The following is a 16,337-nucleotide window of genomic DNA, read 5'->3' as shown; positions in this document are numbered from 1 at the left end:
TAAATTAAGTTTTTTTCAGCTTATTAAGGTCAGAATTTTAGGATGGTTATTACTTATTAAAAACATTTTTAAGTCTCAATTAAATGTGCCTGAGTTTTGAGATCCCTTTAAAAATTTTCCATGATTATCAGAATCACTCAATTGAGCATTCAAGTCAATTTTCTTATCATGATTTGTTATATCTGTTGTCCTATTCAGAATATATTTCTACAGTTTAAGTTTTAGGTATTTTTTTTTAATTTACGCCTTCAATATTCAAGCTTTATATTTTATTAAATATTTAGTTATGTTGTTATTCAATTTATTATTGTGTATCTATGTCGCTTCCACTATGCTCTTGATTGTTATCAGTCAGTATGTTGCTGGTAAAATAGTATATGTAGCTAAAGATATCAGTAGAAATAACTATTGTAGTGCTAATGAACGATATTAACAAACTTATTTCTATTTTTATAGGAACCATGCGTAAGTCAACATTCAACTTTTAAGCAACCAGTTCGAAGAACGCTGTATTATTTTGCGCTTTCTAAATTTTTGGCATTAAGTGACAAATTGCCAAGATTGTTGCTTGAAAGATTTTCTTTTTTTTTTTAAAAAAAGATATTTTCTTAGCGATTTTATATTTTTTGAAAAATCATACAATCATTTTAAATGTCGATTATAATCAACTGTTTTCGTTAAATGTTGCAACTAAAAAAGTTTTATCAGAACTTTTATTAAGAATTCTTAAGTCAAACAAATTCTTAGAGAATTTTGTAATAATATGTACTTATATCTTGAAAATTATTAATTATATTTAAAATGTTGTTTCAACTTTTTTTTCATTAATATTTTGTAAAGAGACCAAATCTTGTAATGTTTGTATGATTTATTATATTTAGCTTTCTTGCAAGACATTTTATCAGAAGTCGCTCAAAGCATGCCTTTAAATTCCAAAGCATGTTTTCTCCGTGTTCAGCTTATCTGTTGTTCTCACAGTCGCTTCAAAACTGCACAGTTTAGCTGATCTAATGATTGTTATATTTTGCGTGACATCACTGTTTTTTTTTTGGCAATATCTGCATGTACAGACCGACATAGCAATTCGCTTATCTAACATTAGTGAGTTTTTGAGTTACATTGAGAAGACATGTTTTCGGAATTGTATTTGCTTGAATTTTCACCTCTTACGCTTAAAACTTTATCCCAATTATCAAAACAACTTCTCCAATAAAACTCATATATTTAAAGCGAAGACACAAAAGCACGAATATAAAGCGAATTTAAAAATTAAATACGATATAAATGAATTTCGTCTTGATATAAGAAATGCTGTGAACAGATTCCGTAAACGTAAAGAGCAAGCGGCTGCTGCATCAGTGCAGAACAACCAGATGACATTACAAGCTGGACTCAGAACGCTCCATGAAGCTGGACCAGAGCTGAAGAGAGCGATATCTGGCAATCTCGATGAAGTGGTTGCTGAGGTTGTGGAGCCGATGCACAGGGTAAGAGTTGTCTTAACATATTCATATTTGATTGATATATTTCCTCAAGGTAGCATGAGCAAGCGATTCCGTGGTCCTCAAAAAGACGGAGAGGGTACCGCTGGTTTTTTATTGGGTATTCTGATGTTCAGGGCGCACTAGGCGTCTTGGAGATTGGCGAGCCCTATGGGGCTGAAAAGCCCTATGGTGAGAAAAACTTATATCTACTCGACACGAGATGGCTTAGTGGTTAACACGCGTGAATCTTAACCGATGATCGTGGGTTCAAACCCGGGCAAGCACCACTGAATATTTATGTGCTTAATTTGTGTTTATAATTCATCTCGTGCTTGACGGTGAAGGAAAGCATCGTGAGGAAACCTGCATGTGTCCAATTTCATTGAAATTCTGCCACATGTGTATTCTACCAACCCGCATTGGAGCAGCGTGGTGGAATAAGCTCCAAACCTTCTCCTCAACCTCTGGAGAGGAGGCCGTAACCCAGCAGTGGGACATTAACAGGCTGTTACTGTACTGTATATATCTCCACTATGCCCGTGGCGGAAACGCTCAATGCTTTTTTTTTTAAAAAGTGGCTAGATATAAGGGAAATAATGAGTGCACCTGTATGCACACACTTGTGCACTATGTTATCACTTGAATGAATAATCTTACTATGTAATATAAACAAATTTGCTTAAAGTTAGTTTTATTTTTCTATTTATTATTTTAACTAATCTAATATTTTATTTGTAATTTCTTTTGGTTAAAGCTCTAGTAAACTACTGTATCTGTAATGTCGTAACGTTTAGAAGTGCATTTAACTTTATTTTTTTTATTTATTTTATTTGTTTTATGTATTAGAATTATTTTTACATATATTGGATGTTTTGAATGATTAAATAAATAACTCCACATTTGTCAGGGGGACATTATTTTGTTAATATATGTGTATATATTTGTCATAGCGAAACCACACTTTATTCGGTGCGGTTTGGACGAGTATCAAGAAGGGTCGAGAGAGCTTCTACCGTCCGCCACCTAATAAACCGAAGACCGTAAACGGTGAGAAAAACTTATATTTTCTCTTTATGTAATTGATTTTATTTATATTTTATTAAAGAATAATCGACTTACACAGATTGATTTGTTCATCGATTTATTGATTGCCAAAAAGCTTTTGATTTTGGGTAACTTTTTTGTATTTCCTTGTATGAAAAAAAATTTTTTGCTTAACTGTATCGATGTCATTGTATTGACATTCATTATTTAAAAAAAATTTATTGATTTTTTAATATATTCAGGCACCAAAGAAGGACAATCTTTGAGTTGGATGATGCAGAGAGAGCTTGGTATGGATGGAAAAATACCAGAAGATGAGAAGTAATGATTTTTATAGTTATTTTATATTATTTTCTGTAGATATATATTATTATAAACACATTCATTTGTTATTACAAATGAATGTGTTTTTTTATATAGTATAGGTCAAGTGTGTGTGGCCAACGCCCACAGACATGGTATTGTAAGAAATGTTAACCATCGCTTACATCGTCAATACGCCACCAACCTTGGGAACTAAGATGTTATGTCCTTTTTGCCTATAATTATATATAGTATACATATCTGGGCGTACTTTATTTGGTGCTAGTGCGTTGCATTCCCGTCCTCATCAGATATTCTACCTTGTGATACTGCAGGCACAATTGATATATCATCTTAGTTCAAAAAGTGTAGTGGCGCATTGGTGATGTAAGGAATGGTAATTGTTTCTTACTGTAACGATGTCTATGAGTGGTTGTGATCATTAACCATCAGGTGCACATCCACCTACCTATTTTATATACAAAAAAATAGTAGAGGTCACTCATAATATACGTTTTTTATTGTGATTATTATATACATTAACGAACTCGTATATATAACAATAAAAATGGCTAACATCGCGTTTCTTAAAGAAAAGATGTTAAATAGAAACGAATATTTGTATGTTTGTAGTTTATGCGTCAAACTTTTATGTAATTATGACTTATGTAATATAACTTTGTTGAGATGTAAGCCTGAACTGAGAGCTAATATAATATTAGGTCCTTACATATGAAATTGGCGTTTTGTACGGGAGGAATATACAGTCAATTTTTTTTTTGTAAAATATATTTAATTAATCAAAGTATGCACCGTTGTTATCTATGCACTTTTGCCATCTCATAGGTAGTTCATTGATCCCTTTATTAAAAAAAACCATGGGGGCGAGAATCAATAAACTCTTTGAAGGCGGTTTGGACTGCCGCATCGGAGTTGAATTTTTTTCTTTGTAAGAAGTTGTCCAAATTCCGAAAAAAATGGTAATCTGTTGGAACAAAGTCAGGGGAGTACGGTGGATGTCGCAGACATTCCAATTGTAGTTCATCTAACTTAGTGGTTGTTTGTTGTGCAGTGTGGTCTTACGTTGTCGTGAAGCAGAGCGATTGTCGTGGCCTAGAGCGATTGACCAATCTCGGTTGTTTAGCAGCTAGTTCTTCGTTCATGGTTTGCAGATGCTGACAATAGGTATCTGCCGTAATCGTTAAGCCAGATTTTAGAAAGCTGTTGTGAACGACACCGGCCCTAGTCCACCAAACACTCACAAGTAACTTTATCTGAGTCAATTTTCGTTTAGGGCAGGATTTGGCTGGGTCTCCAGGGTTTAGCCATTGCGACGAGTGCTTCCGATTATCGTACAGTATCCACTTTTCATCAAAGTAATAATACTTTGATCTCCGGCCGTCCACGGGGTTGGTTCTGAAAGTCGAAATTTCCAGAACGAAAACGTTGAAACCAAAAACGTACCGTGATTTCTTTTGCGACACCAGCGCCGTACACATCATTAATCCTCAGGCTTAAATGTACTTTAGATCATTACACTAATGTTACTATCTGTTTGAAGTAAATACGAGGACGGTAATCAAAGTGAAGTTGAAGAAGAGATTGCTATGCAGCCTCTACTCCACGGAAAAGACTCCGAGAAGATATTCAAAGCTATCGAGTGAGTATAATTAATTTTTAGTATTTTTGGTGTCGTTTTTGGATTTTTTTACACAATTTATCAAATATATACAATGTACTTACCCTGTGGCAAAATTTTGGAGTTATTTTTTTTAATCAGGCTTCGTTTTTTTTGCCACCGAGGAGTTTTGTAAATTTAGCACTTGTTTAAGTCAGTAATGCTCTTGATTTCTGAAGTTAAAGAGTCATATCTACTGAGCCAACGGGACTAATAGACTTGCTATCTTTTTTAACCCCTTACCATGAAAAACGATAGCAAAATTTTAATTAATGTAAAAAAAATGAGTGTAATAATTATTATATAATTTTATTTATTATTATGTTGTGCCCATAATCATTATTTGCAAATTTTTTTTATTTGGTCAAAATTATAAAATTGTATAGAATTTATATTATATATTATTTTTCTTTCATTAAATTGATTTCATAGTTTTAATATTGTATTTGATTATAACTTTTATGTTGTCGTTGTTATGTGTTTATTTCAATCACATCATGGCACATTAAAATTTGATGATCTTTATGTTGATGCCATGTTTTGAAACAAATGTACCTTTCCTGTATCGTTATCGCTTCGCTAGGCATAATAAATACTATTTATTTAATAATATTTAAGTAACCACCTCCTTATCTACGTTATAATTGTGGTCTATGCGAAATTCCATTCCATTGCATACACTGGTTCGTAAATGATATACAGACAAATAGCCAATTACATACTGTTCCACATTTTTAAGTATGAGAGATTAAATATGACAACAGCGCCATCTTAAACATTTAAATGACAACTCGTAAAAGTTAGCGGCTTGAATATTTGAAGTCTCTCATATTATTTTCTCAAACTTTCACTAGATGGCGTTAGTAGTGTTCTTTTTAGAATTACTTTTGTAAATTACGTTGCATATGATAGTTAATAGTCTTAGAAATAGTTTTAAGGTTTTGACTTTGATCACTTTGCGAGTAGTGGTTAGTTTTGTATTTTTTATTGGCATCAGTGTAAAGATAGTCAACATTATTAACGTTTGCAGAAAAACGTCCAATGATTTAATGCAGAGTATGAGAAACAGCTGTAAGTCCGTTTTAGTGTGTTGTGACTGTGCTATAACGTTATTATTTCAATAATTTACTTATATAATTTACAATACATTAATTTACTTCTAGAAATGCTGCTGTTCGGAATTTAAATGTGTTAATAGCTTCGCATTTTATTTATTATCGCTTCTCGCATTTAAATATATATAAATATATAGCTTAGCAATTGTTTCCTTTAAATTAAATTAATAATTAGTTTTATTTATAATAATAAGAATAATACTAATATTAATTTAGGGCACGATAATAGCTCTAATGTCGCTCTAATATCGTATGATTATGAAAACTTGACTTTTTATAGCTTGTCAGTTAATTGAGATTTGATACATGAAATAGGCCTAAAAGATCTTGCCTAGGTAATAAGGAAAATCTCGCAGTCCGTACTCAGACTGACTTTGATCAGTTAGGGAGAGCCCCACTATAACTTTTTATATATAATTTAGTAATATAAAGCCGAGATCTTAGTGGTAAAAAAATAATGACCTGATAGACGAGACCAATAGAGAAACACCAGAGTCGTAAAACCTCGAAGCCCGTACATGGCCTGACTTTAGTAGGTTAACAAAAATCACAAATATATATCAAAATAACTTACTTTTGTTTGTTTTATATGCGTTCATGCACCGTCATTGAGTCGATACTTTGTGCTTTATTGTAGGTAGAGTTAGAACCATCAATGTTCAATAGATGGAGCTAGTAACGAATAGTCGTCACGTTTGTTACGTCACATCTTTTGTTAAATATATATTTTCCTTTTTTTTGCGTACATAATGATATTTTATTCTTAGTATATAATAATATTTTATCTAAATATAATATCTTTCTGTCTAAGTAGAATAGCAAATTATATTGTACAATTTCTATAAGCTCATTAATATATACTAATAATTTATCGGTACATACTTGTAAAAAAATCCTTAAAGAATTACCCCATTTTATGTAAGGCTTCATATCAGATCCCAAAACATTGTACAGCTGTGGAAGTTAAGATTGGTTGAATGTATAGTGTTTGCTGAATAGACATTGCACGATTAAGGTTTTGTTTGTACAGGATATTAACATACTACGATACAGAGTTATGATCAAATAGATTAAAATTTAAAATTCGTATGTTTAGATCGTGACAGAGCGCCAAGACATACGAACAACGTGCCTTATTGTGTAGAGAATCCAGCGGAGAACCTGATTACCCGTGTAAGTTTGGAATACAATATATTTTTTATGATTTTTTAAAACGAATTTCTTTTACGCTTACAGTAAGAAGAAAGAAGAAGAAGCTTACAGAAGGCTTACAGTAGCGTGAGATGAAAATGTCGCGTAACGAAATAGTTATGCCTACCTCTTTCTCATTATTACTGTCTCTTTCTGTTTTAAACGGTTGATGTTTAAACAATAGTGAAATTAGTTAAAATGATAAAAGCATACATTCAAATTTAAAAAAATGACCAAAATAAGATAAGATATGACCAAAATAGGAAGTCATGGTTAAATGTATAACGTTTTTGAACCTTTATAAAATTGAATAATATCATTATATTTCTGACGGCAATAATTTGTACTACGTTATTATAGCACGATCTTTCTTAATAACTGTATATCGTATGTGATAGATGGTGCTTCCTTTTTATCTTGTATAACTAGCAAAATTCATTAATATAAAATAAATATGTAAAGGTAATCTAAACTACCAAGAGACTAAATAAATAAACAAGAGACTAAAACAGCTTGCCTCTTTTTCTAGTAGGTTAATATTATATTATACAGGTAATATTAATGCTTTCTTAGATTAATGCAAATATTTGACATTTTAAAGAAAACTATCTCCTTTTTGGTGTGACAAAAATACAGTAATATAATCAATAAAAAACAACATTTTAAAACAAGTGTTGGGTTGAAAAAATATCGCAGAGAACTTCGTTCCTGACGGGGGACCCCGACCGCACATTTTTTTTTTTAATTTAAATAATAAGGCAGACTGGCAAATGAGCTACCTGGGAAGAATATGGAATATTAACTAATACATCGCCAATGCATCACCTACCTTGGGAACTGAGATGGCCCTTATGTCTGATTACTTTGGTTCAATTATCCTTCAAACTGTAACACAACAAAACAAAGTATGGCTGTTTGGTGGAAGAATAATTAATTATTACGAACTAACATTAGTATAATTATAATCTTTTGAATGTAAATTTAAAAATGAGAACAGGTGTAGCATTCGGTTCAATTTTAAAGTGTCTTTTTTTATATATTAAGGTACTAACGGAGCAAGGCCTGGGCAAGTATTGTGACAAGGAGTTCATCCAGAGCACCTCACGCGAGATGCAGGAGGCGCTCGACCTCACACAGGAGGAGATGGACACGTACGATACTCACCATTATATAACACATTTAGATAATCACTTTTGCTCATATATTTTTTTATAGAATAGGAAGGTGTTAGAGCATATGGACCACCTGATGGTAAGTGGTCACCAAACGCCCTTAGACATTAGCATTGTAAGAAATGTCAACCATCGCTTATATAGCCTATGCGCCACCAACCTTGGGAACTAAGATTTTATGTCCCTTGTGCCTGTAATTACACTGGCTCACTCACCCTTCAAACCGGAACACAACAATGACAAGTACTGCTGCTTTGCGGTAGAATAACTGATGAATGGGTGGTACCTACCCAGCAGTGTAGAGCTTGCACAAAGCTCTACCACCAGTAATATATATAATCATAATAAATAAAGCGAATCCGTAAGAACAATTTCGAATATCATCGAACGTGATCGTAAATTTTTAACCTTTATGTGCGATATTGATCAAAATATTATAGCTTTTCATGTATACAAGTATCAAAATAGCGAGTCAATGCAAGTGAATTTACATCATTACAAGACTGAGATACGTAGTGAGTTTTTAATAATTTTTCTAAAGAGGTACCAGTAGGGCTCAATAAGAAAATACTCGAAACTCAACACAAATAACGGTCGTGAAATGTCATAAACTGATATGCGACATTGACCTTAAAAATTATAACATTTCAAGTATACACGCACCAAAATAGTATACTACCATAAGTCGTTTGTTAAAATTTCACGGGTGAGTACTGAAGTGAGATCTTGGAAAAAAAAATCTATTGATTACGTCGTGTCCACTTAAGAACATTTTAATTTACTTGTAGTTAAAATTTCTCCCAATAACGTCGTTTATGAAGATTAAAGCAACAACAATGGCAACGATTAATAAAATTTTGTTAGTTTAATAAAATACAACTATATAATACAAATGGAACGAACCTGTGATTTTGAATTAGCTTTTATAAAGACAGATGGCCTAGTGCTTAGAACGCGTGAATCTTAACCGATGATCGTGGGTTCAAACCCGTTCAAGCACCACTGAATTTTCATGTGCTTAATTTGTGCTTATAATTCATCTCGTGCTTGACGGTGAAGGAAATCATCGTAAGGACACCTGCACGTGTCTAATTTCACTGAAATTCTGCCACATGTGTTCTATCAACCCGCATTGGAGCAGCGTGGTGGAATAAGCTCCAAACTTTCTCCTCAAAAGGGAGAGGAGGCCTTAGCAGTGGGACATTAACAGGCTGTTACTGTTAATGTCTGTTTACAATTATCCCCCACTTTAAAAGTTAAGTTTCATTTGGTTAATTTTTATAGAAGAAATGTTGAATTGTAATCATGTATGACTTATTGAGCCTCCAATCTGTATTGGTAATTAACACTATAGATGTGTTTGCTTTACAGAGCCGCTAATCAAATCATTTTGCAAGAACGAAAAATGAACGGATCCCAAAGACCTGATGATGTGGTAAGTTATCAAGGCGAATTTTATCCTATAAACCCTTGGGTTTATCTTTTTAATTTTTTTTTTCTTTTCTGATGATAATGATGGTCGAAAGCACTACATACTGAGACAAAATGCATTAAAACTGACATGATCATACATGAGGTGTATAGAATATAAATATATCAAAAGAAAAAATTTAAATAAAGAATTATTATGTAAAATAAAAAATAAAAAAATAACATATAAATGATATTGGCAGAATATTTTGCGCATTTACCATAGATACGCTTTATATAAAAAAGTTAACATTGAATTATTTTCCAGGAGAGCATACTGTCACGACAGTATCACCCTTTCCACCAGCCAGCGATCCAGCCCCCTCCCAGAAAGAAATAAGCGGCTAATTTTGTATATTTATACGGTTCACTGTTTTCACCTGTACGCTTGACAACCGTACAGGTTTGTACCCGTCAGGGTTTTTCGCTTCGGCTTCCGGCTAGAGGTGAAAAGATTTTTGTGGATTTGTTAAGTTTGCTTAAACGTCTGGTTATATAGAAAATCTGACGATTATATACATATATATTGTAGTTTTGTGGTTGATTTTATGTAATGTTAATTGAATCTTAGATTAGGGTATAATTTGTTGTTGTAGACATTTGAATTTCGAATTAGTTTTTCATTTAGCACAAATATCTGTTTCTCACGTTATATAAGCTATTCCACTTTTCAAAGTACGTCATACGTATGTTTACATATTCACAGTTATATACATTTGTTATTTAGTAAATTGGAGCATTTAAAAGAAGTAATTAAACAGTAAACTTCCCGTATCAAAATATCTTATATACGTATTTTGTTATCTTCATAAATTTTATCATTAATAGTAACTTTAGATAAACCCTCTCGTGCCTCTTGCTTATATACGATGTAATAGCATATGCTTAAGTATATAAATACATTCTGATATTCAGCATGTTTATTACATACTATATTATGTATAATTAATTGTAAGGCACTATTTGTAACTTTAATATGTCTTTGAATATTATGTTAAATATAATACTTAGTATAAAATTGCTTAGAAAATATAAAATATATAATATAATATATAATGGAAACAGTGTGGCAACGTGCCTTAATTATTTGAATACATGATAGAAATTTTATAATTGTTAAATTTTTTAATACGTATAGTGCCAAAAAAATAAAATATTTTGTATATTTATTGTATTCAAATGATGCTTATATTTTGCTAAGCGTAATTGCTTCTTACGTGTTATTTTAAAGCAATTATGATATAATTTGTGTATGTTAAATAATGTATAGAAATATTTATTTTTAACTTTTGTTCGATTTGTAATCAGAATAAAAGTAAGCAATTTTTATTATTTCTAGTCACTAATGAGATTTCCAATATTAACTCGTTCTTTTGATTTTCCTTAATAATAATTTCTATGATATTTTTTAAACGTGTATTAGAAAAGTTTATTTATAATTAGATACATATAAACATGTTAATCGAAATTGAGTTTAATCTAGTCAAATTGCCTCTTGCTTCTATAAATTTTATTTATAAATTTAATGTATCAAAGATATATTTGAATGTTGTATTTTGTACGGATTATACGAATTTGTTATTACCAATACACTTTGAAAGAAAATAATTGTTTCATTTTATCATTGACTTTAATAAATATATAATATGTTTATTAAAAATAGCTGAGATAGCCGTGGGTTCCAACCCGGGCAAGCACCACTGAATTTTCATGTGCTTAATTTGTAATTATAATTCATCTCGTGCTTGACGTTGAAGGAAAACATCCTGAGGAAACCTGCATGTATCTAATTTCATTGAAATTCTGTCACATGTATATTCCACCAAACCGCATTGGAGCAGCGTGGAGAGGTAAGCTCCTAACCTCCTTCTTAAAAAAAGGAGAGGAGGCCTTAGCCCAGCAGTGGGACATTCACAGGCTGTTACTACTACCAATAATAAATTAATAAAATGAAATCGAATTTAATTATATCGACTTTAGTTATAAAAGTAGCATCAGGTGAATTAGTCAAACAATGCTTTGTCTTCTTCTTTTGGATGTCAAATCAATAATGATAGAAAGAGTAAAATCAGTGTTAAACTAAAAGCTAAATAACGTTTATAAATAAGGCTTCAGATGCTTTAATGACATATGGGATAGAATTTCGAACAGAAACATCAATTTTCATCTTTTTTAACTACGATTTCATCTTCATATATCTTTCCTTCGTCCCAAAGTAAGGAAAAGTTCCGCCTTATAGACGCAAAGGTTTCGTAAAGTTGTGTTTTGCTCGACGAAGCAAATTCAGAGCTTTTATGCGGGACATTTTTATTCTCATCTTTTTTTATACCATCTTTCACGGCTAGATGATAAATATGACTATTTTTATTTCCTTTATTCTGGTCTTCATCATGACTTATTATTGGTTCTTCAGAAATATTATTTTCAATTGTTCCACCGTTATCATTATACACGTGAGCTATTTCGTTTTGTAGACGTCTTATCAAGTTTTCCAAGTCCGTTAAATCCCGTTCCATATCGTACGAAGAATCCGTAGTTACAGCTTTATACGGGGATTCGACTGTAAGCCTTCTCGTACATCCGACGTCTTTGTCAGACTGCTTCTTCATTTCCGTACAGAATTTTTCAATCATAGAATCTATGTTTGAACTTTTTGGTATATTCTTATTAGTTAAATCATCCATTATCAAAGTTTATAACGTTTCATTCTTTCCTTGCACTCTTCTACACGTCGCTGCTTTTCCTGTTCTTCACAAAGATCAGTTGCTGGAAGAGGAGGCAGTGGTGGGGGTGGGAGGCAACCAGGCCAGGGACGATCAGGATGAGCTGCAGCACGGCTTTCTACTTCGTCACACCTAGCAGTACCAGTGGGTACTCTCTCTACAACACAAACTACACGCTGATTAGTTATTGTGATTGGTGGATTTTTTATCTTTTCAATGCATAGAGCGTGACAAGTCGGTGGCGGTGGTGGAGGTACAATCGGTACTTCTGGACAAATTTTAATACCCGCTTTTTGTTTTTGCCTGATTCGCTGTAACTTGCAAAGGTCGGGGGGCGGCGGTTCAGGTAAAGGAGGAACGTTGCACTTCTTGGTCTTCATTATAATTTTGATTTATAACGTTCATTTTTATTATATAAATTTATTTTTTAAATAATAAAATTTACATAGTTAGAGGAATTGCAAGAAAAGCGTAGAATAAATTGACATCAATATTTTTTTAATACTTTGACATCGATTTACTTTTAATAAATCCAAAGAGTATTTGCAATTAAACATAACCAGTACATTAGTTTAATTTACGATATGTGAAAATCTAAATATATTGTATTATATAAATATTATTAAAAAGTAAAGTAATGCTGAGCCTCGTCACCTTGTAAGGTTTGGAGTTTATCCCACCACACTGTTGCAACTCAGGTCAGTGACAGATTTTTATCCGACACAAGCATTGTAAGTATCTTGTCATTGTTGAACTATGAGATTGATTAATTGTCAATATAAATTAAGCATATAAAAATTACGTAACTCTTACCCGGTTTGATTCAGCAATCTTCGAGTAAGATTCACGTTTAAATAATCACTGGGCCATCTCTTTAAGAAACATTAGGTATCATTTATTAATAAGCTTCTAACTATCTATTATGTAATCAGTATCACTATATGTATCATCCTTTTCTCTTATTTTCGTTGTATTGTAAAATCTCTTATATCAACGTTGTATAACAATTGTATAATAAAAAATTGACATATATTGTTTAATTAAGTGATGATTTCTCTGTTACACAACCTTAAAATTATCATATTGTAATAACATAAATTCATAAAATCAACCCGAGATGGCCTAGTGGTAAGAACGCGTGAATCTTAACCGATGATCGTGGGTTCAAACCCGGGCAAGTTCAAACCACTGAAGTTTTATTTCGTGCTTTTCGGTGAAGGAAAACATCGTGAGGAAATTTGCATGTGTCTAATTTCACTGAAATTCTGCCACAATTGTTCCATCAGCCCGCATTGGAGCGGCGTGGTGGAATAAGCTCCGAAACTTTCTCCTCAAAAAGGGAGAGGAGGCATTAGCCCAGCAGTGAGACATTTACAGGCTGTTACTGTAACATAATTGTGACGATGGTGTACTTATGTATGAATAAAATAAACTTAAGTGATATAACCAAGCTCCTAATACCACACAATGAAGTTGAAATTACTTTATTTAGTGTAGAAGCAAACTAATTGATAATCGAATTAAGAACTACTACCGCTTCGAAACATATCTCTGACTTGAAGAGAAACGCCGAAAGTAACTTTATTTACCTACTAGCTGGTGCCCGCGACGTCGTCCACGCAGGATTAGTATTTGGAGTAGCTTATATTAGCGTGGCGTAGAAAAGAACTAACATTATGACATAAATATTTTTTGAGTCGCATTTGAAAAATATAACTGCTTGACAATATTTTAATATAAGAAAATTGGCAATATAATAAATATACGGTAATTAGGCACTGCAGAACCCTGATCATGGGCCTATAGTTATCTAGCTACTGCAGTATGCTCTTATAAACTATATTTAACGATTTTTTTCCTTCAGCATAAACATGCAGATTTTTTGCTTTGGAAACACGTGAGCAAGCCACATAGAGCTGACCGTGAGAAAAACATGGCGTGCCTAAATGTATGCCTGCTACCTTTAAGGTTTGCTCCTGCGATTTGTTGATCGTCATTGAAAATGCGACTTTTAACGGGAACTGCAGGCGTTTAAAATTGAATGGCAAGTTATTGGGTATGATTGGGATGCGTGGTATAAGAACATTGTCTCCCTTGGCTTCTCCAGTTAAAATTGTGGCCTTCACAATGTGCCTTCCTAGTTCGGTAACTCGCATTGATATACATCATGTTATTTACAATATTATAAATCAACCAAAAAAGGACCAATTACTAACCTACCTACAACCTCTGTAATTTACAAAAAAAAGAAGGAATTCGGTATAATGAACAGGTAAGTAACCTATATCTATTAATTTTAATAAAAATGAAGTATCTTATTTAAGTGTAACTCCTAACCAAAAAAAAAAACTGCCAATACCTAATCTTGGGCCTATATTACTTGAAGTACAATCCGTTTTTAAAAAATCGCTATAACCATGAAAATTCGCAAAACGGAGACAACAGTCAACGATGTCTGCCCTCACGCTCCTGCCCGCGTTCGGGTCGCGCACTCAGCGATGAGCGCCTTCTTCCCCCACACAAGTGCGTCGCAACGCCCGCCACCGCCGCCGGAGGCGAACCGCGCCGTACCGCTCGCTACACCGCACCCGTAGTATCGCGCATTTAAACTAAATGATGTCTATCATACATAACATAATTATGTGTAACTAACGTTTATGGCAGCGCACGCCAGAATAGCTCGCAGAAAGGTAGGTTTTTTCCTAGTTACTTGACATTTAATGTCATATTTTGGACAGCTCACACAATATCTTTATAAATTGTAGCCTATGTGTTATTCTGATGTATAAGCTATATTATTGGAAAGTTTAATTGAAATCCATTCAGTAGTTTTTGCGTGAAAGAGTAACAAACATCCATCCACACATACAAACTTTCACGTTTATAATATTAGTAGGATTATTTATTTTTCTAGTTTGTAAAGAAATAGACAAAGGCTTGAATTTCATTCCCAATCTATGAACTCACTAATTTTATACTAAAATTAGCACATACAAACGTTTCCTTACATTTTAAAAATTATGCAACTGCTCTCTAAACAGCAAAACCTTTGTGTAAAGTATAAAAAATATTGCTGTCGCCTCTTTGGATTTTGAAACATAACACGCTTGAACATTATATGCCCCGCGCAGTTGTCTAGTCTCCCTTGAGCGTGGTCGCCGTGGTCATCGGTCGAGAGGAGACCATCACTCAGCAAATTTGTCTTTACCAATACAATGTCATTGGTTTTATTCAACTGTAGTAAATGTTAATTTAGAAATTTTAATTAATAAAACAATTTTTGGTTACATATTTTTTTATTTTGAAATTGTAAATTAGTTATGTAAAAGGTAAGTATGTGCTAGGACAAGGAATTTTGATTATTTATTGTTCACAAAATTTATCAAATAATTTTTCCGCACTCCTTTCGTCATCATCTTCACTGTTATGGCCTTCATCTTGACATGTTTCTTGATGAATGTCAAAAATAGACAGTATCTTCGCCTTTAGCATAGTAAACACACTGGAATGCGCTTCCGGTTCGTGATCTTGGGCAATTTTCCTAGGAGTAGTTTTACCATCTGGATTATCGTGAATCGAGCTTCTGTTTATTTTAGAATCGATGATATCATCAAAGCTGCTGTTTTTTAAGATGGATACTGTTGAAGAAACAACTGAAATAACTTGACCGACTATATCTTTTGCTGGTTCCAATATTTTTTCTAAGCTATAATTTTGAGTAATCTCGTCGGGTGTGATGGCTTGATCTTCAATTGTTTCATTTAATGTTTGAGGGTTTATTTCTATAGCCGTACCGCTACAGTCTTTAGTTTTGTGATCACTAGGCTTATTTTCTTTAACTGTTGATCCCGGCTCTTCGGAGAAACCTAAATGCTTACAGCTTTCTGTTTTAATCATATTAACTGCTTCTTTTGTTTTGTTATACACGGTCCCCATGAAACCTTTAATTGCGCATGTAATCGTCGCAACTGTTTGACTTTGGGATTCAAGAATGTTTTGTATGCTATTATTTTTTTCAATACTCGTAGTCGAAGAGTCACTTGTAGATTGACTCTTACATTTGTCCATGACATAGTACGTTGGCTTATCATCGCCGTCCTTAGGTTGCTTGACACCTATAACTTTTTCAACTTTATCTAAACAAGCGGCGCTACTTT

General features: G+C 32.9%; 1 protein-coding gene across 1 annotated transcript in view; it reads left to right on the top strand.

Annotated features, from left to right (window-relative positions):
• The window catches only part of LOC126777965 (muscle calcium channel subunit alpha-1-like), a 71,476-nt gene extending 60,892 nt beyond the window's left edge, over positions 1–10,584 (top strand). The window contains exons 39-47 of the mRNA XM_050501315.1: positions 1,322–1,487; positions 2,435–2,531; positions 2,771–2,849; positions 4,393–4,491; positions 5,540–5,580; positions 6,721–6,797; positions 7,860–7,966; positions 9,359–9,422; positions 9,726–10,584. Coding sequence (XP_050357272.1) covers positions 1,322–1,487; positions 2,435–2,531; positions 2,771–2,849; positions 4,393–4,491; positions 5,540–5,580; positions 6,721–6,797; positions 7,860–7,966; positions 9,359–9,422; positions 9,726–9,797 — 802 coding nt within the window. The 3' untranslated portion in view covers positions 9,798–10,584. The remainder of the gene's footprint in view (positions 1–1,321; positions 1,488–2,434; positions 2,532–2,770; positions 2,850–4,392; positions 4,492–5,539; positions 5,581–6,720; positions 6,798–7,859; positions 7,967–9,358; positions 9,423–9,725) is intronic.
• The last annotated feature ends 5,753 nt before the right edge of the window (positions 10,585–16,337 follow it).

This window comes from Nymphalis io, chromosome 24 (assembly GCF_905147045.1).
Source record: "Nymphalis io chromosome 24, ilAglIoxx1.1, whole genome shotgun sequence".
NCBI classification, from domain to species: domain Eukaryota; kingdom Metazoa; phylum Arthropoda; class Insecta; order Lepidoptera; family Nymphalidae; genus Nymphalis; species Nymphalis io.
The sequence above is the reverse complement of the archived record's forward strand: the minus strand, read 5'-3'. Positions and strand labels throughout refer to the sequence as shown.